At 32.1% G+C, this 25,397-nt stretch overlaps 2 protein-coding genes across 2 annotated transcripts; both read left to right on the top strand.

Moving 5' to 3' along the window:
* Nucleotides 1–421: 421 nt before the first annotated feature.
* Nucleotides 422–4,071, top strand: DRB2B (dsRNA-binding protein Drb2b). The gene is made up of 3 exons (NM_001358362.1): nt 422–963; nt 1,474–1,693; nt 3,036–4,071. Exons 1-3 carry the CDS (start codon nt 718–720, stop codon nt 3,803–3,805), a joined length of 1,236 nt encoding a protein of 411 aa, NP_001345291.1. The 5' UTR covers nt 422–717; the 3' UTR covers nt 3,806–4,071.
* Nucleotides 4,072–17,589: 13,518 nt separating this feature from the next.
* Nucleotides 17,590–24,223, top strand: LOC100804870 (Homeobox-leucine zipper protein REVOLUTA-like). Its single transcript, XM_003538102.5, has 18 exons — nt 17,590–18,534; nt 18,626–18,785; nt 19,031–19,116; nt 19,201–19,291; nt 19,453–19,548; nt 19,659–19,772; nt 19,853–19,936; nt 20,214–20,369; nt 20,449–20,523; nt 20,747–20,853; nt 20,983–21,166; nt 21,450–21,638; nt 21,819–21,899; nt 22,297–22,431; nt 22,729–23,060; nt 23,178–23,283; nt 23,437–23,586; nt 23,690–24,223. Exons 1-18 carry the CDS (start codon nt 18,302–18,304, stop codon nt 23,837–23,839), a joined length of 2,529 nt encoding a protein of 842 aa, XP_003538150.1. The 5' UTR covers nt 17,590–18,301; the 3' UTR covers nt 23,840–24,223.
* Nucleotides 24,224–25,397: the final 1,174 nt, after the last annotated feature.

Below are 25,397 nucleotides of genomic sequence, written 5' to 3'. Positions count from 1 at the left end.
AAGTTGATGAATAATTGAATTTTTTAAAAATATACTAATAGAAATTTGATTCTATAACTTGATAGTATATATGAACAAAATTTTTATTGGAAGAAATAAAATTTATTTTGATATTTTGAACTTTTTAAATAGTTTCATAACTTTTGGTTAAGAAGATTTTTTTTTTCAGGAAAAATAAAATTAAGGTGATAAAAAAGCGAAATTAGCATCTCTGAGCAACACCATTAGAAAATTCAGGGAAAGATCACATCCCATGCAAGCCAAGCGTTTTTGAGTTGACTCCCAGCACCATAACAATAAATAACCCTTCTCAATTTTCAAAAATAATAATAATAATAATACTATTATTATTACTGCAATTTAATTTATTATAATAATCACAAAATAATAAATGTACTTGTTGTTGTAAGTCCTATCTTTCGTTCGTTCTTTCTTTTCCACCTTCTTGTTCTTCTTCTTAACTTTCTCTCTCTTCTCTGTTCTCCGTGCCGGTGCTGTAACTGCACGCGTGTTTTCTGTTTTCGTTTGTTGTTTTTTTTTGCTCTCATTTGCGAAGGTGAGAACCCTAAATTTGAGAGAGAGAGGTTTGATTTGGCCGGAGGTGATTCTCCGGTGAGATTTTGCGGCGGATCAGGGTGGGGCCGGTCACTTTTCTAGAGAGAGAAAGAAAGTGTGGTTTTGAGAGTTAGAGAGAGAGACAGTGCGAGAGTGGGGAAAATGTATAAGAACCAGCTGCAGGAGCTGGCACAGCGGAGCTGCTTCAACCTGCCTTCGTACACGTGCATTCGGGAAGGTCCCGATCACGCGCCGCGCTTCAAGGCCACCGTGAACTTTAACGGCGAGATCTTCGAGAGTCCTCACTACTGTTCAACGCTCCGTCAGGCGGAGCACTCCGCCGCCGAGGTCGCTCTCAATTCCCTCTCCAATCGTGCTCCCTCTCACTCCCTCGCCGCCAGGATCCTCGTGAGTTTCTCTCTCTGTCTCTCTATCACTACTTTTTTCATGTGGAATTACCGAAGTACCCCTTGCCGTTTCCTTCGTTTAATGTGCAATGCTGTTTGTAGTGGAAGGGTTTTGGTTTTGAATTTGGGATTATTATTTGTGCAAATTTTTTTAAGCTAATTTGAGTAATTGTTCTTTCTTAGAAACTGATTCCGTGCTGTGAATGAGATCGTGAGATTTGTTTCTTTAAAAAGTGCTTCAACTTTTCGCTCCTCTGTTGTGAATATTCGTGGCTGACACTGCACTTTTTTGTAAACATAAATTGTTTGATTCACCTAGAACACTTACTCTCTTCTTTCCTCTGTTTGAATATTTCATGCACATTTAGAAGCATTTTATCTGGAAATATATGCTTAAAGTCTTTGTTGACTCTGTATGTGAAGGTGTTTATCTAATAGCATTTCTTGGTATGTGGTAATTGTGTAATTTGGCGATTTGAGGTTTATGTGCTTACTGTATACAAATTTTTAGGATGAAACGGGAGTGTACAAGAACCTCTTGCAGGAAATTGCACAGAGGGTAGGGGCGCCGTTGCCCCAGTATTTTACATTCAGGTCAGGGTTAGGACATTTACCTGTTTTTACTGGCACAGTAGAGTTAGCTGGAATCATGTTTACTGGTGAACCTGCCAAGAATAAGAAACAAGCGGAGAAAAATGCAGCTATGGCAGCTTGGTCTTCTCTAAAGCAATGTGAGTGGCTAGCTAGCTTTTTTTGTCTGAATGTTTTTCTTTCATGTGAAATGATATGGAACTTTACATTAATTTGTTGTATGAATATGGGCTTCAAAATACCACAAAAGGGAACAGTGGTAAATCCCGGTACAGCCCTGTTCCTCTAATTCTTGCAAGGAATGTGGCAAGTGGGCTACACTGAATTTTTCATGGTATGGGACTGCTGAGGCAGTGCACTTGCGTGTTCTACCAAACATTCCGTGGTAAAGGCCAAGACCATCTTCAATACAATTATCTATCCTTGTCCCGTGTGACTTTTCTTTAAAAGACTTATGTGCCAGATGATTTTACCTGCATATACGCCTCTCAAAGCTACCTTTCTTTGTCTCCATTTTGTCCAAGCAAGTTTTAATTGAACTACATGATAGCAGCAAATCACACTGCTATTGTGGCGAATGCAGGGTGTGCTGTCCCGTGGCTGCTTTAAATTATTATCTATCTGTCTGACTTTTTGCTTATGTTTTGAGCAATTTGTAGTTGATATTACAGCCTTTTGGACACAGAAATGTACCTATAGCACTGGAAACTCTAGGGACGTAATTTCTGTTTTATGGTTAGAATCCTTTCTAGCATGTTTGGTTCAGCTTAAATCTGGGGAAATAATTGTTTATTTTCCAAAAGTTCTCTCTTGAAGTTGACAAGAATAAGTGATTAGTTTACCAAATTAAGCTGAACCAAACACGCACAAAATCTATAGAAAAATGCTTGACCTGTCACACCTTAGTTGTCTTCCAATTCTTTTTCCAACTATATTCCAGAAGCTCAAGCATTTTCGGCCAAACCTTCCCTTTTGGGGGGCAGTCCAGTCTATGTTATTAGGTCTTTGCTCTGTCACTTTTGCTAACCACAAACTTTTCTAGATACAATATTTCATTTCTATCTGATTATACTTGTTAGCCAATTGACTATTTTTTTTCATATGAGTACATGGACAGATCAGCAGCACCCAAACTTGTTAGACAATTGTTATCCCCAGCCATTGTTCTAGTTCCACCCATGCCCACTTTCCTTCAGTTTTGCTGCATTTGATGATGACTATATTGTGCCTTAGGTTGAGTGTGATTGTGTGTAGACTATAACTCATAGGAATTAATCATATATGTCTAGTTTTGGTATTTTTGAGTGTTTATATGCGTATTGCAAATTTTATTTATCCTGTATCCATAATTTTTAAGTATACTGGTCATTTTTTAGTTTTTGGGCTGGTTGCTGTGTGCTATTATCCTACATTAACAACTATGGTCTTGAGATACATAGAAATGATGAACTATGAATAAACAATAGTACATTTACTTGGCAGTGGCAAAAGAAACTGCAAGGTCTTCAACTGAACCCGAGAACAATGACGAACTAGAACAGATCACTATAGCACGGGCCTTGCTGAACTACAGACTGAAGGAAAAGATTTCAATGTCAAATTCAAATGCTCCAGTTCCATTTCCAAAGAAGTTTCAGATTCAAAATCCCAGGCCAACCAGTCCTCAGCCTCCACCTGCCACCACATCAAAGATTCTTCCTTTAATTTGCCAAAAGGGAGCTCATCGAAGCAGGCATCTAGTAGCAGCATCTCCGGCACCAGCTTCCAGCGACAATTCTGTGATGCCACAACTTCCAGCTACACCAGATAGCCGAGGAATCCGTCGCCCTAAGTTCCCTGCAGCCGGAGCAGCACCTTATGTTCCCATTAGACAAATGAGGCCTTGTCAGGGGATGGCACCTCCAGTGACGATAAGGACTGCAATACCTGTATTCTCCCCACCACCACCGCCAGCAGCAGCTGCAGTGTCCCATCAAGTACTACGAGCTCCTCATGTACGAGTTGCTCCTCCGGTCACTATTCGGCAAGCTGTTCCGGTATTTGCTGCTCCACCTCCACCAGTCCGAAAAGATGAACCTGTTCCCATCCCAAAAGACGAACCTGTCGCCGTCCCTAAAGACGACTCACCAACCATTAGTGCCCCTAGCTTGGAAGACAAACTGCCAACTAAAACTCCCGAGACAGAGACCAAGACTGAGAACATTCCACCTGAACCTGAGACAGTGCAGAGCTTGGAGCAGCTGAAAATCTGATGTTTCATTGGAGTAGAGGTCTGAATCCATGAGAATGTGGTCATGATTTTATGATGATGTGGAGTTTGCTTCTCATGTTATAATGAGTGATGTAATGTCATCCCTTCCTTTTGTCCTGTGAAAATGCGACTGTTGGTGCCGGTTATAGCATCTGCAGTCCAAATATCTGTGAAATTCAAGAGCGGCTTACCATATAATTTGCCCTTTTTAATTTTTATGAATGTTAGTCATATATATTATCGTATTATACATATTCATCAACCATCAATCTTATTCCAGCAAGGCAATTGGGGCTTTCTGTGTTTCTTTTGGGCATCATTTGAGATCAGTCTGTTCTGTTGAAATGAAAAGGTGGACACTACCCCCCTTGCTTGTTAGTTCGTTTACAAAGAAGCCTCATTTATTGCCATAAGTCTCAGTGATGAAATACATTAGACTCAGGTCATCTATATGCATCTTAGGTCACTGTGCTTGATATATCAATGGACCTATCTGAGCATAATCAGATCTTCTTAAGTTCAGTAACTTTTCCAACTTTTTCATCTGAAGTTGTCAAGTGTTTTTCGATGGGTTGATGTTAAATCAGAGAAATCATAAATGTAATAATAAATTTATGTCGAACTATTGAATTGAAAGTGTACCTGTACAGAAAATTTTATGCAACAAGTACGGAGTTGTGCTAAAAACAAGAATACGTAGTTATTATAAGAAATGAAAATAGATTAGCAAATGAATGGCCTAAGATTAAAAAAAAAAATTGTTACCAACACATTTTTTAATACAACATCTATCTATTGTTACTTCAAGTCTATTGAGAATTATCAAACTTTGTGGTTATACTTATTAAATGAGTCTCATTTATAATTTTAGTTTCTCATGAATTTAAACAAAAATAGAATAGTGTTAGAGAATTTGTTGTTAGCAATTTTTTAAAATAAAAAGTATATTTTATTCATTTCTTTTTTAATCTTGAGTATATGATTATATTATCTAGATTTACTGTTTTTGCATTTTTAAAATGAAATTAAAAAGTATAATTTAAGTAATAAAACGAAAATGAATTTCAACCGATGATCGGTAGTCCAATCCAATTTGAGCCTTTGAGATAGGTTTTTTTAGGATGAAATAAATTTATTATTTTTATTAGGAAACAATCAAATTATATTATGTATTTACATGAATTATCATATTAATAATAATTTTATATAAAATTTGAAATCTACCAATTTAACCGTTGAATTATAAATATATTTACTTTGAGCGTTTATGTATATTTTGTGAAAGTTAAACAATATCAACAAGAAAGTAATCATATTATTTATATTTTAATATATTTAAAATATATATTATGTCAATTTTGATGTATATAAATATAATATTATTGTTTCTGGATTAATATAAAATATTATAAATATGATTTATGCGAAACAAGGTTTCAATATGATAATGATGTCTGGAAAAAAATATCCAATTTAAAATTATTAAATAATATAATAATTGGTTTAAGTTACACTAATATAATTTAATTTATTATTATTATAAATGTCTGAATTATATTTATTAATGAATTAATAAATAACATTTTTATTAAAAATTATGGGAAGGTTATATTAATAACATTAAATACCATATTCCTTCATAAAAAAATCTTCTTATTTTTATTTACTCTATTTTTAAGTATATGTTTAAATTATTATTGTAATAATTCCTCTAAAATTATATATAAAATAATTTTAATTAATTTATAGTATAATTCTATACTCTATAGGCATCAAAATTAATCTCTTATTATTGTTCATATTGGAGGAGGAGAAAACCCCAAGATTATTTAGGTAAAGATGGAAGATCACGGATGTTAGTATAGTACCATAGACCTTCCTGGCACTGATCCACCCTACCTTTTGTCGAGAGAATGGAAATTTCATTGCCACATTTTCTTTTCTGATGTATCTTTGCCACGTTGTTCTCAGTGAGTTGAAACACGCACTCTTTAAGAGTGGTTCAAATGTGAAATCACATTAAATTAACCACATGAAATGCCATCCTAACCCGTCAAGTCATTTTCACCCCCCTGTGGTTGATTTACAAGACCTTCCTGTGTAGCCCTGATGAACTACTATTCAACAAGAAATCAAATTTCACTTTGTAAATAATAATAATAATAATAATAATGCAACAATCTGATCATAATATTGGTGACAAAAAAGGGTGTTAACTCAAACTTCCATAACAAAACAAGCAGAACCTTACACTAATCATCTGTAACCTTTTTTTTTCTTCTGTGTCCCAGCCTTAAATGGAAGTGCAGAAGGACTCATGGGGTGGTAGTTGGTGTTTGTTTAATGCTTGTTTGAATTGAACAGAATTTTAAGCTGATCATGATTATTATGTGCCAGGGTCCTCTTTTCTAAAAACATTACTATCAGAAACTGCAAGTGTGTGCCATTATTGAGTTCAGAGATTCCCAAAACGTATAACTGGCCTATTCTCATTCATTTATTGCCTTGGAACCTTGTTTTATTTTTATCTGTGTGAAATTTGTTAATTATTTTTTTAAAATCAGAGTATCGGTTAACCTATGGTCAATGACTAATTCTTACAATATTGAATTGATTTTTTTTATAAATACTTTTTTTTATAAGCACTTTAAAGAACAAGATTATTTATAATCATGTGACATTATATTGATTGTTAAATCACATACTAGTACTTATTATTATTCATGATATTCCATTGTTTAGTTCTTATCTACCAAATTAGAACTAATTAATTTATTCCTCATAGATAGTACTTTACCTTCTTATCTTTTGACTCTCTTGAGTGGGGTACCTGAGGCCGAGAAGAATAAGAATCTAAAGCCAATAGGGATCAAAACTTGATGCAGACGCGTCAAAACCAATTCATTGGTTGCATATAAGCAACACAACATTTAAGTAACCAACCTTGTTCACAAGTTATTTCTATTTTTTTTTCTCTCACTTTTTTTGCTACTAGCTTCGTTCTTAATTGGCATACAAGAATGATGCCCATCAAAAATATAGTAGCTGGCTTTAGAATTTTGATGCATCAGGGGAATTTTCTTTCTATCTCCAATTTGATTGGTTTCCATTAGGACAAAGAAGTTAAGGTTGTTAAGTGGCTTATACGACGTTATCCCACTTTGCATATTTAACAAGTTCATAGAAAATGATGGGGGAGTGATCACTACTTCACTAGTAGAAAGAGATTATTATTATACTTGCATATGATGGAGCCAACATTTATGTCTTACTTTATGAAAAAAAATGTGAATCACTCACTAAAGCAGGACATAGTAGAGGAGTATTAAGAAAGGATTACATAGTATATAAAATCTTTGACACTCCATCATATATAACAGATAAGGACAAAGTGTATGTGTATATATAGGTTAAACTGTCCACGGTTCCCTCGCATAGTCCTATGGTCATCTCATATATCACAGATACGATTCTTGAAATTTAATTCATGCCAGTTTGTTTGGACCTTGAATGGTAACCTTTTATTGATGGGACATTACTACGTACGTAAGAACAGGAAATTCAATAAGATGCCACATTGGAGTATACCACCAACAAGTTTTCAAATAGGAAGAGTGCAAAAAAGATAAAAGGATAAGACAATCCCCTTACAGCGATCTCTGGTGGTGCTGCAGCAGTATATATTGAGGTTTTTAATTTCTTGCCAAGCATTGGTGATCAGTGATCACATTCTCTTGAAGTGACTAATGGGTCCCTTTAACCTTGGCCTAATTATACTGCTCTTTATGGCAGGTTAGGGGCACAAATCTGATAGTTATACAAATATCATTTTAGTTTGCTTGTCTTGGAGTTGAAAAATTATTGTATGATTTCATATATGATATCATGTCTCTATAATTCTAGTACATCTCTCCTTGTAACCAAATTTTATTAATTTCCTTTTTAAATTGAATTTTTTTACTGCATATTATATTGGAAACCTTGTGTTGATTAGTGATATGGTAAAAATAGTTTCTAAAATGGTATTATCAGAATTTATTCTAGTAAATTGTTATTAACCTATTAGGTCATTGACCAATGTCTAGTTCTTAAGATATTACATGAAGATAGACTAGAATCATAAAATATATACAGTATTTTCAGAGCATACAATAATTTATCCTACAAATAAGAAGATGCCACGTCTAGGAGTGTTGTTGTAGATATGGGGGAGTGGGGATAAAATCGGGTAGGGGTGTGTATGGATTGAAACCAAGTACATAGTTTTGCTTAGGCAACACCCTTAACCACCAAGACCCTGCAATGGCATCTTTATCCAAATGTGGGTTAAAGCTTTATGGTAAAAGGAACAGAGCATGGGAGGGTGAAATGATGTGAGAAAACAATAAGAGAGAGAGGGTACGATAATGACAATAATAAGTGTGCCACTCAAGCAAAGGTCAGTGAGAGATTCACTGTGTGTCAAAGTGGCTGACTTGTGTGGGACCAAGTCTCCACTTCAACGACACCAACCCCTCAAAGCAAGGCCACCTCAGCATTCTATTGATTTACGCAACAAACCAATATTTTTTTATAAAAAAAAAAAAGGAAGAAAAAAAATTCAATGAGGGTGTGTATGGAGCCGGCCCAGACAGGGTGGGCCCACATGATTGGACCTAGAATGGGGCCCAAAAGGGGGGGGTGTTTGAGGCACTGGCGTTATATTATATTCCTTTCCTACGAGAAAAGCAAAATGAGATGGGAACCCTCCACCCATTGGGAATTAGAAGAAAGAAAGAGAGAAGCACCAATTAAAATCATAAAGAAAACACAAAAGATGGAACAATCACAGAAGGAGAGGGGGACAAAGTGGAAGGATGTTAATCCCATCATTGTAAAGTTTAGAAAAGAAAAATATTCCCATTTGACTTTGTTAAATCTCATCATACACCATTGATTGTACTATATATTTAGGGAAAATAAAAAAATTATATACCCATTCTTATGTCACCCTAACTGTGCTTGTTCTTCTCTAAGTTGACAAAACAACAAATCAAACTTATTTCCAACCATGTCTTGTATCTCACCCCTTCTGTGCTTAGCAAATAAGTCAGTCATATGTTCCAAATGTCCTGATCTGTAATATAGTTTTCTTTTCTTTTCAATGTTTATTAATAAATAATAAATTTGATTTTCAAATGAATTTATGCTTACGGTGAAAGACTTCTTCAATTAATATTACTTAAATTAAAGTAATTATGTGACAATTATTTTCCTCTATTCATCTCATTATCTATGAAATATAGTCATTAAATAAGATTATGAGAGAGAGAAAAACATATAATTACCTTAATCATTAATATCTTATTATCGTTAAAATAGACCACACTACTGATTTGGTGTTAAATTACTTAGTTAATTTCTAAACTCCTAGTGAACAAAAGACTCATTGTAACAATAATGAAAGTTTAATGATTAATTGTGATGAAGTGGAAGTTTAAAATACGTGTTCAGAAAAAAAAAACCATCCAAATTAAGAATGGTTGTATTTTTTATTTTTCTAAAATAATCACTCTAAACTTGTTTACTCTGCCACATATATTCTAGAAAACTATGGTTTGAGTCTAGCCTCGGAATGAATTATTGATCTTCAAAAATTAAAATTAGAAACACGAAAAAAATGGTCATCATTGCACGCCCAAAGTTGTTCCAAAGCTATGGAAAAGACGTGATCAATTGATATGTTGGTGATTAAATGGGTATTGTAGTTGGAGAACAAAATGGATTTGAGCACTACTGATATATATAATTGAATTTGGTGTAGTAGTTGAATAGTGGTGTGAGGGCATGAGAAATGCACATCATGAGGCACAAAGTGTTGTCCATATATTAACGATTCTTTTTCACTTTCACACACCAAAGGAAAAATATGAACTGATTGCATTGCACCCAAATAATGCCGACAACACCATGGAAGCATGAAGGGACTTTTTTCCCATGTTGGAAGTCAATTTTTCTCTTTTACCTTTTTTTTTCTCTCTTAATTCCTATTCTCCACATGGATTTTTGCCCTTGGCATGCTTGCAATGGATTTTCTTTTTTCTTGATATATGTTATTGGTGCATAATATCTATTGATTTTATCGATAATTAATTTTTACTAAAAAATCTATTTACCATTTTTAATGAGAATTTTCTTTTTATAATCATATTTTTTTATTCATAAAACTTAAACTTGATATTTTATTTAAAAAGATCGAATTTAATATTACTCAAATCAACAAATTTTCATGACTAATAGTATAATTTAAGGTAAAGTTACATGTAGCATATTTAAAAAAATCCTCTCTTTTTTTAAACTTCGGTGGATGTTCAATCCAAGTTCTCCTCCCTTCTTATCATATCCGAACAAAGATCTTGACTATATATTTTTTATTTTTGTATTTTTTTTAACTATGTAGATAGATATGTCAAAATTTTCTCTGTCTCTTTCTGTCATTTTGTACATTTTCAAAGGCTCTTTAGCGTCCATATTTGTTCTTTTGTGTTTGTAATATAAAGTGTTTTTTATATGGTGTCAATTCATTCACCACCACCGAATTGCCTTGTACATATATATGCACAGGACAGGATTGTGAGATGATTTTAACTTTAGGACACTTTTAATTCTTGTGTTTTTGTTTATTAAAATAGAGGGTTTGACTTTTTAATTTGATGAACATGATTTAGATTTCGGTACATAACATAACAGCAAGACCAACTTGTGTTAAGTAGAGGGCCTTACTTCAATAACCGATTAATCTTATATATTTTAAATCCTCTAAAAAATATAATAAATACATTTTAAAGTAAATTAATTCAAATATGCATTAAGTTTGTTGTGTAAATAAGTCTTTATCTTTATTTATAATCTTTTATGGTATCAACCTTAAGTATCCACTAGTAAATACAATGGTGTATCAGTCGAGTCCAATGAGATGGATGACAAAAATTCTCTTTCTATATATTTAATCTAACTGTATACCTAATACTTAAACATAAGATTGATTAAGCTAGCTGCATACCTCATTTTTATAAAATAATTATACAATTCTAATAAAAGACAAAAACAAAAATTAATAAGAAATTGGTCAGGTGTATGCCTGAACAGACCGTGTATATTTTGATTATTTTTGCAGCTGCACGCAGTTCTGAGGTAGATCAGCATCACAAGATCATACTCACAGCAACAAATGTTTAATGAAACTACCCAAATATAAAATCATAATCCAAAAGATTAATTTCGACCTGGTGTGTTAAAAGGCAGAAATTTAATGTTATATCGTTGTTGCTTGCGATGCAATAATAGAAAAAGTTGGATTAATTATTGAGTATAATGAGGAAACAACAAATAATAACTAGTGTTAATCTACGATACCTATATCAAATTATCAATATGCTGTGTATCTGAGTATTGAATTTATGGGAAGCACGTGACACTACTTTTCGCGCATGCCAAAAGCGGTCACAACATAGAAATGACACGTCATAAACTATTTTTCTATTTCCTTTTTGTATATAATAATGCATACACACCTACTTTTATTGGTGGATATTCAATCAATTCTTTTTTTTCTTATTTAAAAATCTCGCCATTCATGACTAACGTGCGCCGATGGTGTGATCCGCGCCGGAAGATTATTAGTGCCAACTTCATTTAAAAAATAAAGACAAAACTAAAATTAAATAATTATTTTGGTTCCTAAAAGTGTGAAACACTAACATTAGTTTTTAAAAGAAGAAAAAATAAAATTTAATCCCCAAAATATAAAAAGTGATACAAATTTGTCTCATGGCTAATTTTTTTCCGTTAAGGTTTGAAAACTTGCATACATGACATGCAGAAACAAAAATCTCATAAAATTGATACATGGACATTGAAATTAAAGTTATTGATAAATATGTTCTTAATTTAGCAACTTATTAACATTTTTATCTTTTCATTATATAATTTACTGACAAATATATTCATGAAAAATATAAAATAACTTACTAACAAATATATTCACAAAATATATAAAACCTAATTAGCTGAATCAGTCACAAGATAGATGCACCAACATCACATTAGACTTAGAAGTTTCTGATTTTGTTATTACAAATATTTATTATAATATATTATAATTATATTTATAGTGTCAACTTATCATAGAGAAATCAAGATTCAAAAGAAGACAAGATAAAAATAATTTCTCAAATAAAAAATCAATTTGTCAAATCTTAAATAGATCATTAACAAGTAAAAGAAAAGAAACATGAGAGATATAACAACTAGAACCACAATATTTTTATAGTTTCTCCTTTCATTAGTGACCACCTATATAATTATAATAGATGTTAGAGAAATTATATAGGTGGTCACTAACTGAGTGGATAATCCATTTAATATTTGATAAATTATTTTTAGTTGAGAACCTACCCCTATCTTGTTTTCTCTTAAGTCTTGATTCTTGTATGATAAACTGACGTTATAAATAAAATTATAATCATAACATATTATAATAAATATTTGAAATATAAAAATTAGAAACTTCTAAGTCTAATATGTTGTAAGTCTAATATGTTGTTGGTGCATGTATCTTGTTACTAATGTCAACTAATAAGGTTTATATATTTTATGAATATATTTGTTAATAAGTTGTATAATTCAAGACAAAAAATATCAATAAATTATTAATTAGGGACATTTATCATTAATTTTAGTTCTTATAATCTATGTGAATATAAATTTCATGGTATTACATCACTGCATATCACGTAAATAATAAGTTTACTAATTTTAATGAATGAAAATTAATAGTAAAATGAATTTATTTCATTTTTTATACTTTTAAGAATTAAATTTTATTTCTTATTTTTCAATAATAGATTTGTCAGTATTGTATATTTTTAAAGATAAAAATAATTATTTATCCGATAATTAACCATGAATAATAAATTTGTGTTCGGAATTATACTCGACTTAAAGTCTTCAAAGTTTCGAGAAACGTTGATGGAAGGGTTCTTTCATGTTTAAAAAAAGAAAAAAACTTGGAAAACTGTAGGGTGCATTATTTTATTGTTATTCATGGAAGTGGAAGTATGGTCCCTCATATTTTGTAATATGAATTTGTCCTTACCTTACCTGAAGAATCTCCACACTGCCATTTCCATTATCTCTGAATAACTTTATAGTTTATATTGCTCCGTTTCCTTTCCAAGTAACGAGTAAACATACCTTTGATGCATAAATATGTTGATTGAATTGACTCCAAAGTTCCAAATTTGACCGTCATTTGCAATGCAATAAGGATAAAAACTTAAATTAACTAATCCCTTATCCTTCCAGGTAATAGTTAAGAAATATATGAGATATATGTTGACAGAAAGTGTTGATTGGTTAAGTACAATGAACATGCTTTAAAGTTCGAAACATCTTTCTTGTCATTAATAGTTTTAATCATTTATTTATTTCGTAAAAAATACTAATTCTATACAATAAATCACCAATGATGTGTTTGAACAAATAATTAAAATAAGTATTTATAGAATAAGTGTTTATCATATAAAGTATAAACACTTGTAGTTGTATATAAGATATAAGATGTTTTCACAATTCCTTAAAAAAATATGTTTTTACAATTGAAAGACAAATGTAGTTAAACAAATTCCATGTAAGTTGTAAGTTAGTACTATTTTATAACGCGTATTTTCATAAATTCTATCAAATACTTACATAAGTACTATTTATGTTTCAAGACAAATCTAAATAACCTCTAAATAAATTCTCCCAATCACACCATGTAATAATAATTTCTTTTAAACTTCATGTATAATGGCATGTTTGTTTTTTCGTTCCAGGATCCTCAAACCAACGTTCAACCAAAAACAATAATTTTTTGCTTCTTACAAAATATTATTTTGGTAACGTGTATACAAACATATTCTAAGAGATTGGATGAAAGTAATTAAGTAGGTTATTAGGAAAAATGTAAGGCTACTTGGTTTTATTTATATTTTAAAAAAGTAAACATTTAAAAATATATTTATTGTGATTTCCTGTATTTTATTTTTTGGATACATACACTTATGAACTTGGTGCTTGGTAGAGTACTCAATGCCACAAAGGATTAGAGGTGACACAAACGAAGGACATTTGATTCTGTTTGTGATACTTTTACTTATTCGACGGTTACTAAAGTTTTGGAGTCTTAAGTGTTAGTCATAGTCACATCATAATAATAACAAGGTTTGATAATATTAATTATAGAGACAGGGTTTTCATGTAGTGTCGTGCCACATATAATTGTAGGGAAATTAATGAGATTTGGGTTTGATAAAAGAGATTGATCTCTCTTAATGTCATAATATAATGCATTGAAGATTTAATTTTTAGTAAGATAAATACTTATTACATTTAATATTCACTAATATTTCAAACATAATTACCTAAAAAAATACATGTGAAAAAAAACTAATAAAGACAAAAAATCTATAATTATAATGAAGGTTTACTTTTTTATATATAATAAATAACAACAACAAAAATTAAACCTAAAACCTTGTACAAATTTTCCAAACTTCACCATTAAGACCATCATTATGGGTCCAAAGTAAAAACGACGATAATTTTTTTCCTTGCTTTTAATATTTCTAAATATGAGACTTATGTTTCTTATTTTTTAAAATAAAAAACATTTAAATATATTTTATGCTTCACTCATATATTTTATTCAAATTTAAAATAGAAAACAGTGAAATGAAACATACCTTCATTGTTTAAGTTTCAAAGAGAAATATAGAAAATGAAGTGTTCATAATTTTTTTAAAAATTAAAATCAATTTTATATTACAATCTTTGTGACTCTTCTAAAAATACAAACATGCATTGTTTTTTTGTTACATATCCATGATTCATACTCAATATCATTGGTTAAATTAAATTAACGTAGTTGATCAATGCACTTAATGTTATATAACTAACATGTATTGTTTTATTGAATTTAACGGTGCATTAACTTAATGTGTGTGGATACACTAATTATATTATTCTTGTTAATCATGAACCTGCTAAACACAGTGTATTGGAGATAGGTGTTCAGGAAGTGGCCCTTCTCCCCTTGTTTATTATATGTGTATAGCAGTTGAGAAACATTTTTTACAGAATATAAACTTTTTAAAGTCTCAAAATGAATATGTTTTGTTATATGCAAAAGCTTAAAATAGTTTTTTAATTAAAAAACATTAAATAAAAACTTGAAATTTAAATAAACAGATTTTAGATTTACTTGAATAATTTTGAGTCAATCCGGACAATAAAAAACAGAATAATTGTGAGTCAAAATTATATTTATATTTTGTAACTAATATGTTAGAAAATTATAAATTATAAAGTTGACTTTGTGGTTAAATAAATAATTGGAGATTGAGGGATCGAATGTCTCCCAATAATAAAAACTAACAATTAAAATTGGTCGATAAATAAAATAGTAGAAAAGTAATGACATTATTTAATTTAATTTTAGATTTTTATTATATACAAATATTGTGTTATATAGTATTATGATATTAACAAAAAATTAGGATTTTGAAATAGAATATCTTTGATTCTTTTTATTTAAATAAAAACAAGGCTAAAATAGTTTTTTCATTATTTTTTTTAGGATGAAGGTTTTTTGTTCTTGTGAAATGGGCAAATTTTGGATTTCATTCCTCCAAAAATATTCATTTATTTTGCATCTTCTTAAAATTATAATGTGTCATTTTTTTTTTTACTTAAAATAAGGTTTAGTTATATTCAAATCTATAATCATGATTTTTTTTCTTCTTCTTCTCTTTCAAACCGCTGCAGGCTGAAAGTTTAATTCATTTGAGAGAAGCATATGTTTTGTGTAGTTTGTGTTTTCATTGGTGTTATGAAGATATCATATTGTTTTATTTTATTTTTAAATATTGTATAAAAATAATGAAAAACAAATAATTTTTTTATTCGTTTCTAATATAATTAAATGAATCATAATATCTAAAAAAATTAATACATGTTTGGTTTGTAGTTAGAAATATTATAACATGTGTTTTAATGCAAATCTAATGATAAAAGTAAAATAAACACAAAAATAATGATCATAATTGGTTTAAAAAATTATTTTTGCCTCAAACACAATTTCGAAACTGAAAATCATGCTCTTGGTCCTTAGCTTCCAACTCCAAATACCCCATATTTAAAATCTAAAAGTAGAAAATAAAATAAAATATCAGACATTCAGATAACGACAAACATTTTAACCCTATCAAGATATGGATAAATAGTTTATTATATGTATTTTGATTGTCTGAATTAAAATTAGTTTATCATATTAGTTTTAATGAATTCAGTTAATATAAAAATAAAGTTTAATTGAACCTGAAGGTTACAGTTCAATTTTATCATTGATGGGTAGGTTTTAAGAATTGGGATTATTGTCATACAAAATTGGCGATTTCTAAAGTCAGGTTATAGTTCTATAAGTGAATGTTATGGGAAGAGGGTGAAGTTGGATCCACATCTATGGGGTCGTGACTTAAAGGTTGAGAGGAAATAAAGTTGGGTCTGCAACTAGGGTTTGTGGTTGAAAGGTTAGCGGAAACAACATCAAGGAAGAGGAGGAGATGTCTTAGGAAACTCAAAGTTTGTCGAACTTGCTTAAGTTAGAAAATAGAAATAGAGTTTTGAACTGTCTGTGTTGTGTTCAATTTCATCCATGTCATGCACCTAACCTATCGACCATGACCAATAAATGTATTACACATCAACACAGTCAATGTTAAATTTGACTGTCAACACACATGAAAATTGACAAACTCACTAAAATTCTCAAAATTAGGGTTTTAAATATCTCAATAAAATTGAGAGAAACTAAAATCTTGAATTTATGAAAATAGGATATGAAATGTATATTTTAGCCTTAGCCTTAACAAAATAATAGTGATACACGTAAGATTTTTATTTTAATAATGGTATACGTAAAGTGTTATTATGTCGCAAGTAATATTGCTAGAAGATAAAAAAAGGCACAATTAAATTTTTTATTTTTATTATTTTTTTATATTTTTATCTACCTTATTCCTCACTTATTTTGTTCTTCTTATAAAAAAAGATTCGTAATTCGTAATTCTTAATTAGTGGCAAATGCTAAGGAAACTAATTAAAAAATAAAATAAAAACATTTTATTAAATACACCAAAAACGTATTTCCTTATAATTTTTAAATATGTTGTTATATGATTTTTGATATTTTTTTTTAATTTTTTAATCAATATTTCAAAGCACTAGATAGATAGATTCATTTTTAATTCTTATTTCCTTCGTTCATAACTATAAGATTTTTTTTAAAAAAAAATTAGATGTATTAATATTTTTTTATACATATTTTTATTTAATTATTCTTTCTTCAAATAATAATAATAATAATAAATAATTAAGTGAATAAAAAGATAAAAATAATAATATAATTAATTGACATAGTTAATTAATTAATGGAAAGATCTTAAGCAGGAGCAGAGTAATTTATTGCAAAGAAATAGAAAAATAATTGTGATTAATTAAATGATAAGAATAAGAATAATGTTAGAGGATCCCAATCCTATGTATGTCCCATGGATATTGAACTCCGGTCCGGAATTGACAATGAGAAAAGAGTTGGTGAGGACTCACTCTGGAGTGTGGGCCCCATCCTGTCAGATCAAAGGAACAGGGACAAGGACGTAAATGCGCCGAAAATTATAAAGAAAACCTCCCTCCCATGTTTCTCGATCTTCGTGCTCTTCTCATTTTTCTCACTTTATTCCCTCTCTCACCCTTCTTCATTCAACTCCAACATGTTTATGCTTCTTAGGGTTTCTTCTTCTTTACCCTCTTAAAACTTTAACCCCTATCTATTCCTTCCTTCTACCTCAAGCCCCTCCTTCTTTCTCTTTCTCTTTCTTTTCAAACCCTTCCGGATTCCTCTCACCTCTCTACAAAACCCCGCTATTTGAGCTCAACTCACGACAACTACAAGTGGGCTTCCTTCAAAATTCAATCTTTCGGTTTCTGCCCAGAAGGGACAGTGAGTGGGGTGTGGGGGGTTCGGTTCGCTTTGGTTTTATCTTAGCTGGTCCTTTTACCAGCGTTTCCTGTTTAACATTTTTTTTGGAGCCATTCGCTGCAATTTTTCTTTTTCTCAATGAAAGAGAGTTTCTTTCTTTCTCTCTCTCTTCCCTTTTATTTTTTATTCTCTGAGCTGGTTCCACGGTAGAGAAGAAGAAGAAGAAGAAACAACCGCTAACTGTGGTTGCACTAAAATATACTCACTCTTTTTCTCTGTCTCCATTCGTTTCTCTCCGCTTTAACGTTGCCCCAGTTAAGTTTTCTTATGTAAAGGCACACCCTTTACCTAATTACTAGTACCAACACCAAACAACCTTGCCTTTTTATTCTCTCCTTCTTGTGTTACCTTTGTTGAGAGTGAGTGAGTGAAAGCATGGCTATGGTTGTGGCTCAACACAGAGAAAGTAGCAGCAGTGGAAGCATTGACAAGCACTTAGATTCTGGTAAGTATGTGAGGTATACTGCTGAGCAAGTTGAGGCTCTTGAAAGGGTCTATGCCGAGTGCCCTAAGCCTAGTTCTCTGCGGAGGCAACAATTGATCAGAGAGTGCCCCATTCTCTCCAACATCGAGCCTAAGCAAATCAAGGTTTGGTTCCAGAACCGTAGGTGAGTAACACAAATCAACCCTATTTTAAGTCCCTCTCTTCATTCTTTTTGAAATTGGTTCTTAGATGTGAAGGTTTTGGATGGTGTGCAGGTGTAGGGAGAAGCAAAGAAAAGAGGCATCTAGGCTTCAGACCGTGAACCGCAAACTCACTGCAATGAACAAGTTGTTGATGGAGGAGAATGATCGGTTGCAGAAGCAGGTGTCACAGCTTGTTTGTGAGAATGGTTTTATGAGGCAGCAATTGCATACTGTAAGTGTGTTTGTGTGTTCTGTCTGAATGTCAATTCTTCACTTTTTGGGGCTCTTAAGCAGAAAAAACATTGATGAAAAGAATGTGTACTAAATGTGGAGAATTTGAGAGAAGAACCGATCTGTTTTGTGGTTTTTCGTGCATGTTGGTCATGAGTTGATGTTAATTGCTGTGGTAGTTTTTACTATGAGTCCTAATTGTTTTTGTTGTTTGAGTTGCTATTCATGTTATTGTTTTCCCTGCAGCCATCGGCAACAACTACTGATGCTAGTTGTGATTCGGTGGTTACCACTCCTCAGCATACCCTGAGAGATGCTAGTAACCCTGCTGGGTAATTCTGAACTTCATGAAGTGAAGTTGCTTCTTTTGTGGTGAAGTTTTGCTCAAATTGGTTTTTCTGTTGTGATCCTTGCAGACTCCTATCAATTGCAGAGGAAACTTTGACAGAGTTCCTTTCAAAGGCTACAGGAACTGCTGTAGATTGGGTCCAGATGCCTGGGATGAAGGTTTTTTTTTTCTTTTCTGTTCCTTGCAATGAATTTGTTAAGAAATTGGTGACCTTTGGCATCTAGAGGACAGCTTTTGTGAATTTCGTTGTGATACCCCGTTTTGAATTTTCTAAATTTGTCAATTATCTCTTCATCTAAGAAAAAGTTCTTTTTGCCAGCCTGGTCCGGATTCGGTTGGGATCTTTGCCATTTCACAAAGTTGCAGTGGAGTGGCAGCTCGAGCCTGTGGTCTTGTTAGTTTAGAACCTACAAAGGTAAATTGACTTAGAAGTATGGTTTGGATTTTTTTTTCATTTCTTGGTATGCCAGTGAATGTCTGTAAGCTGTTTGGAATTTGAATTTCTGAATGCCTGATTTTCAACAGATTGCAGAGATCCTTAAAGATCGTCCATCTTGGTTCCGTGACTGTCGGAGCCTAGAAGTTTTTACTATGTTTCCTGCTGGAAATGGAGGAACCATTGAACTTGTTTACACACAGGTGAGCCTCAAATTTAAGACTTCTTTGTCAGTTCCGTTTTTGTTTTTGTTGTTCCTGTGAGTATACTTAAATTGCTACAGACATATGCTCCAACAACACTGGCTCCTGCTCGGGATTTCTGGACTCTGAGATATACCACAAGTTTGGAAAATGGCAGTCTTGTGGTGAGTATGTTTTGTCTTTTGATGCCTTATATAGATTCATAGAATTTATATGTAAGACTGTTGTGTTGTGTTTGCTTTGAATTCTTCTTGATGCATTATATAGATTCTTAGGATTTATCTGTAAGACTGTTGTGTTGTGTTTGCTTCAAGTCTTGATGCATTATATAGATTCATAAAATTTATATGCAAGACTGTCGTGTTGTGTTTTCTTTCTTCCTTGATGGGAGGTAATGTAATATATTTTGGACTTACGTGCCTTCTGATCCTACTTTTGAAGGTTTGTGAGAGGTCCCTGTCTGGTTCTGGAACTGGCCCTAATCCAGCTGCTGCTGCTCAGTTTGTAAGGGCTGAAACACTCCCTAGTGGCTACTTGATCCGACCATGTGAAGGTGGAGGGTCAATCATTCACATAGTAGACCACCTAAATCTCGAGGTTTTGTTTCGTAACACTGAGCTAATGTATATTTTTTTCTTTTCTTATATACATTAATTTGCTTATTGTTTTCTTTTAGGCATGGAGTGTGCCAGAAGTGTTGCGGCCACTTTATGAATCATCCAAGGTGGTTGCTCAGAAAATGACAATTGCAGTAAGTTCATTATCATTAAGTCATATAATTGGGATTTATAGCCAAATTTGGATGGAATGTGTAAACTGAACCACAATCTTGAGCAAATATAGTATTATATCATTTAATGTTTGAGTATTTAGTCTCTGACATACAAATGTTAGACTGTTTAGCTTAATGTGATTCGCATGTTCTGTGCCTTTCTGTAAAAAGATAGGTATTAATTTGGTGGCTTTTGTGATAGGCGCTTCGCTATATCAGGCAAATAGCTCAGGAAACAAGTGGTGAGGTTGTTTATGGATTGGGTAGGCAGCCTGCTGTTCTGCGGACTTTCAGCCAGAGATTGAGCAGGTAGCCACATGAAATAATTAGTTTTGTTGGAGGTCATTTCAGCCTGCAATTCTAGAATATTGTTTTTTGCAAAATCATTTCTGGTTCAATATGAGTTTTTGGCTGAAAATTGATGCATTTGACTTGCAGAGGCTTCAATGACGCTGTAAATGGATTCAATGATGATGGGTGGACTGTATTGAACTGTGATGGTGCTGAGGATGTAATTATTGCTGTTAATTCAACCAAGAATTTGAGTGGCACTTCTAACCCAGCAAGTTCCCTTACATTCCTTGGAGGAATTCTCTGTGCAAAAGCTTCTATGTTGCTTCAAGTGAGTCTTGAGAACCCAATTCATATAATATTAATTGCTAGTTTTTAATGGATTGAAAGATGGGGACACATCAAGTAAAATATCTTTGTAGTTGCTTTTCTTTTTTGTAACTAGTGTTTGTTTGCATCGCATGGTATTTGGTAACAAGCTAAACTGGCCATTGATAGGTTTGATCTCTGGAAGAACTCTAGGCATTCATACATATGGAACTTGATCCCAGATTTAATAGGATAGGTGATTCTTCAATGTTATCTAACATGTTATGGTTGAAAATTATGTGCAGAATGTCCCTCCTGCAGTTTTGGTTCGTTTTCTGAGGGAGCACCGCTCAGAGTGGGCTGATTTCAATGTTGATGCTTATTCTGCTGCATCACTGAAAGCTGGCACCTATGCCTATCCAGGGATGAGGCCTACAAGATTCACTGGCAGTCAAATAATTATGCCTCTTGGTCATACAATTGAACATGAAGAGGTAGGTTTGCATTCCCTTAAAAATTGGATGGAGGATGCATATTTGGTTTGGGCCAAGATTTTTTTGACATATGATATATTTACATATTATTCAGTAGTCTGTCAGCAATTTATGGTCTGATCTTTTTGGACATTTGTACTTGTAAGCAACATTACTGAAAAAGTTGTGTTTTCACTACAGATGCTTGAAGTTATTAGGTTGGAAGGTCACTCTCTTGCTCAAGAAGACGCTTTTGTTTCTAGGGACATTCATCTCTTACAGGTGATGCCTCTGACTTGTTAAAATGCTTTATTAAATTCTTTTTTGGACAAGTTGAGTCAACATCAAATGTGAATTTATCATCTTAGTACAAAATTATTTTTCATCAAAGATGTGAATGATTCTAGTATATCTTGCAGTACTTCAGATTTTAAACAATACCACAAAAAGAGATATCAATCTTAGATTAGGATTTCTACATTACAATTTCAATTTAGTTTTAAATTGCTACTTGAAATCTTTGCCTTGTAATTATACACATTCCTCGCAATGCATTTTTGCCTGCCTTAGTATTCATTTGTTTTTAGTTCTTTTCTATGCATTTAAATGTTTTATACACGAACAAATATAATTAATATAGGTAGTTTCTAAGGTGCTTTTTTGTGTTATCTTTTTGCAGATATGTAGTGGGATTGATGAGAATGCTGTGGGGGCTTGTTCAGAGCTCGTATTTGCTCCAATTGATGAAATGTTCCCTGATGATGCTCCATTGGTTCCTTCTGGTTTCCGCATTATCCCATTAGATTCAAAACCAGTTGAGTTTTGTTCCTCTGTATTTTGCTTTCTATAATCTCTACTGAGCTTTATTTTTTTCATCTCTTTACATCTTCAATTAAGCTTTTTAGCACATGTGACTACTTAAAAGTTCATATTACTGAACTTCACGTGCTCCCAAAAAAACACAGGATATAATACTCATACTAATGTTATTTTTCTTTAATTGAAACCGTGACTGAAAATGTACTCTGTCTGCTAGTTAGAATGGAGCTACTATTGCTGTTGTCCATGTGTATCCCTTCTGTAACATTATTACTATGTTCTTGTTTTATAGGGTGACAAAAAGGATGCTGTTGCTACAAATCGGACCCTGGATTTGACATCTGGTTTTGAAGTTGGTCCTGCAACAACTGCTGGTGCAGATGCATCATCAAGTCAAAACACTCGATCGGTGTTGACTATTGCCTTCCAGTTCCCTTTTGACAGCAGTCTGCAAGACAACGTCGCGGTCATGGCACGCCAATATGTCCGCAGTGTGATTTCCTCCGTGCAGAGGGTTGCCATGGCTATATCTCCATCTGGTATAAACCCATCAATTGGAGCTAAACTTTCTCCTGGTTCTCCAGAGGCTGTTACACTAGCTCACTGGATCTGCCAAAGTTATAGGCGAGTCGACCTAGCTCTCTGTTTTAACATGCTATTTAGTCAAGTATTCTAGTTCATATTTATTGTCAAAAGGAAATGTCTAATATGGTTTTTTTCCCGACATTTTTGCAAAATCAGTTACTATTTAGGGTCCGACTTACTGAGATCAGATTCTCTTGTTGGTGACATGATGCTGAAACAACTGTGGCATCACCAGGATGCCATTCTATGCTGTTCACTGAAGGTAAAGCTTATATGATTTCAATTCCATTTCATTTCAAAGTCCGAGTAATCCTTTTGATCATAAAGGAAAATGGAAGGCATGTTTTTTTTTAAGATAGCCCTTTAATTCGTATAACGTGAGATTAATATGATTCTTCTTCATTTAATATTGCAGTCATTGCCAGTGTTCATATTTGCAAATCAAGCTGGCCTTGACATGTTGGAAACAACCCTAGTTGCCTTACAAGATATCACATTGGATAAAATATTTGATGAGGCTGGACGCAAGGCATTGTGTACAGACTTTGCCAAGTTAATGGAGCAGGTAATAATAACTTCTAGTGATCACAAAATTTTCAAGTTACAACTACATTGTCATTTTGAAAATTGCTGAATTGTTTTCTGCATTATGTACTCTTTTCCATCAGGGTTTTGCTTATCTGCCAGCTGGAATCTGCATGTCGACGATGGGGCGCCATGTGTCATATGACCAAGCCATTGCATGGAAAGTTCTTACTGGGGAAGACAACACTGTTCACTGCTTGGCTTTCTCTTTCATAAATTGGTCATTTGTATGAAAAATCCAATTCGTGTGCCCTGCTTTTTCCCACTTGAACATAAAAATGAAAGGGTTAAAAGGGAGACAAGACAAGTTTGGGGGGAAAAAGAAGTCGTAAATTTTTGTATAACACATCAGGATCAGGTTTGCATTTAATTCGATTTAATTTATTTCTTATTTAGTGCAGAGACCAAATTGAATTAATCTTGTAAATTATTTAGTGCTAGAGTGAAGTTGAGACTTTTGAATGACACATGTTGAGTACTTTGTTTTTGTCTCTAGTATCTTTCACTCGAGTTGAGCTCATACACAGAAGAACTTGTGTGATGACAAAGCGCGTGTAATGTTTCTTACACAATCACAGTTCTGACTTGTGTGTCCAATGTAGTACTTTGTTTTTGTATGTAGTATGATCATATCTTTCAACTCGAGTTAAATATTAGCACAGTACATTTGTATCTGATGTACAACCTAAGTATATTTTAAATTGCAAAAAGTTAAACTTGGAAGTGTTATTAAATTAATTACATCACTAACGAAGGTGGTAAGGTATTGGAATAGATCAGAGAATAAATGGAAATAGGTTTTAAAATTTAAATTGAGTTCTACATGTGCAAGAGTTAGAATACTGGGAAGTCGTGTAGAAAACATTTAATTCATACACCTACATACGGAATTTATACACAGATTGGAACAGCACTTGTAATAAATGTAAGGTCTAGTTACAAAGAGCTATTATATATTATTCAAACCAGTGCAAGGCAGGCTCTGCCTTTGTAAAATTTTATATTTTAGGTAAATCTAAAATTATCATAAAGAAATATGCGAAATAGTGTAAGAGCAAGGTTGAGTAGAAAATTAAATTTCACATGAAAATATAAAACTGAAAGAAAAAAAAAATAAAGAAAATGAAGATTAAATAAAAGTAAAGCTGGTTATAATATGCAGTTAAAGAGATAAAAGATAGGTAAAAGAAAAGTAGAGATAAATGTGGTTCGTTTTTATAAGGAAAATTATACTCATTTATTTAATTTCTCTTTCATTTCATTTTTCTCCATCTCTTTTCTTTTTTATTTACATCACTTTATCACATCCATTATTTTTTTCTTTTCTTTCTGTCTCTTATTTTCATCCCAATTCAATCCATTTTGAGATGTAGATATATCATTAATCTTTTTATAAATACTAATCTACCTTAAAGTTGGTGATAATTTGATTAACATATTATACTTATAATTTTATTTTATAGGTATATCATTTTTATATTAACACCTTTTATTTTAAAAAAATTACGTGCAACTTTTTTGTGTATGAATTATATAATATTTTTCATTTTAAAATAAGTGTTAGCATAAATTGTATTACATAGATCGAGAAAATATAATATATAATAAATGAAAAAGAATAATAATTTTATAAAATTAAGTTTAATATTAATATTACATTGAAAAATTAAAATGACATGTGTATAAGGAAAAAAAATTAATTAATGTTATATTAAAAAATTAACACGATATTTATTTTAGGATAATTTATTTTAAAAAAATAACACTTATTTTATGACGAAGGGAGTAATA

Source organism: Glycine max, chromosome 11 (assembly GCF_000004515.6).
Source record: "Glycine max cultivar Williams 82 chromosome 11, Glycine_max_v4.0, whole genome shotgun sequence".
Lineage (NCBI taxonomy): Eukaryota > Viridiplantae > Streptophyta > Magnoliopsida > Fabales > Fabaceae > Glycine > Glycine max.
The sequence above is the reverse complement of the archived record's forward strand: the minus strand, read 5'-3'. Positions and strand labels throughout refer to the sequence as shown.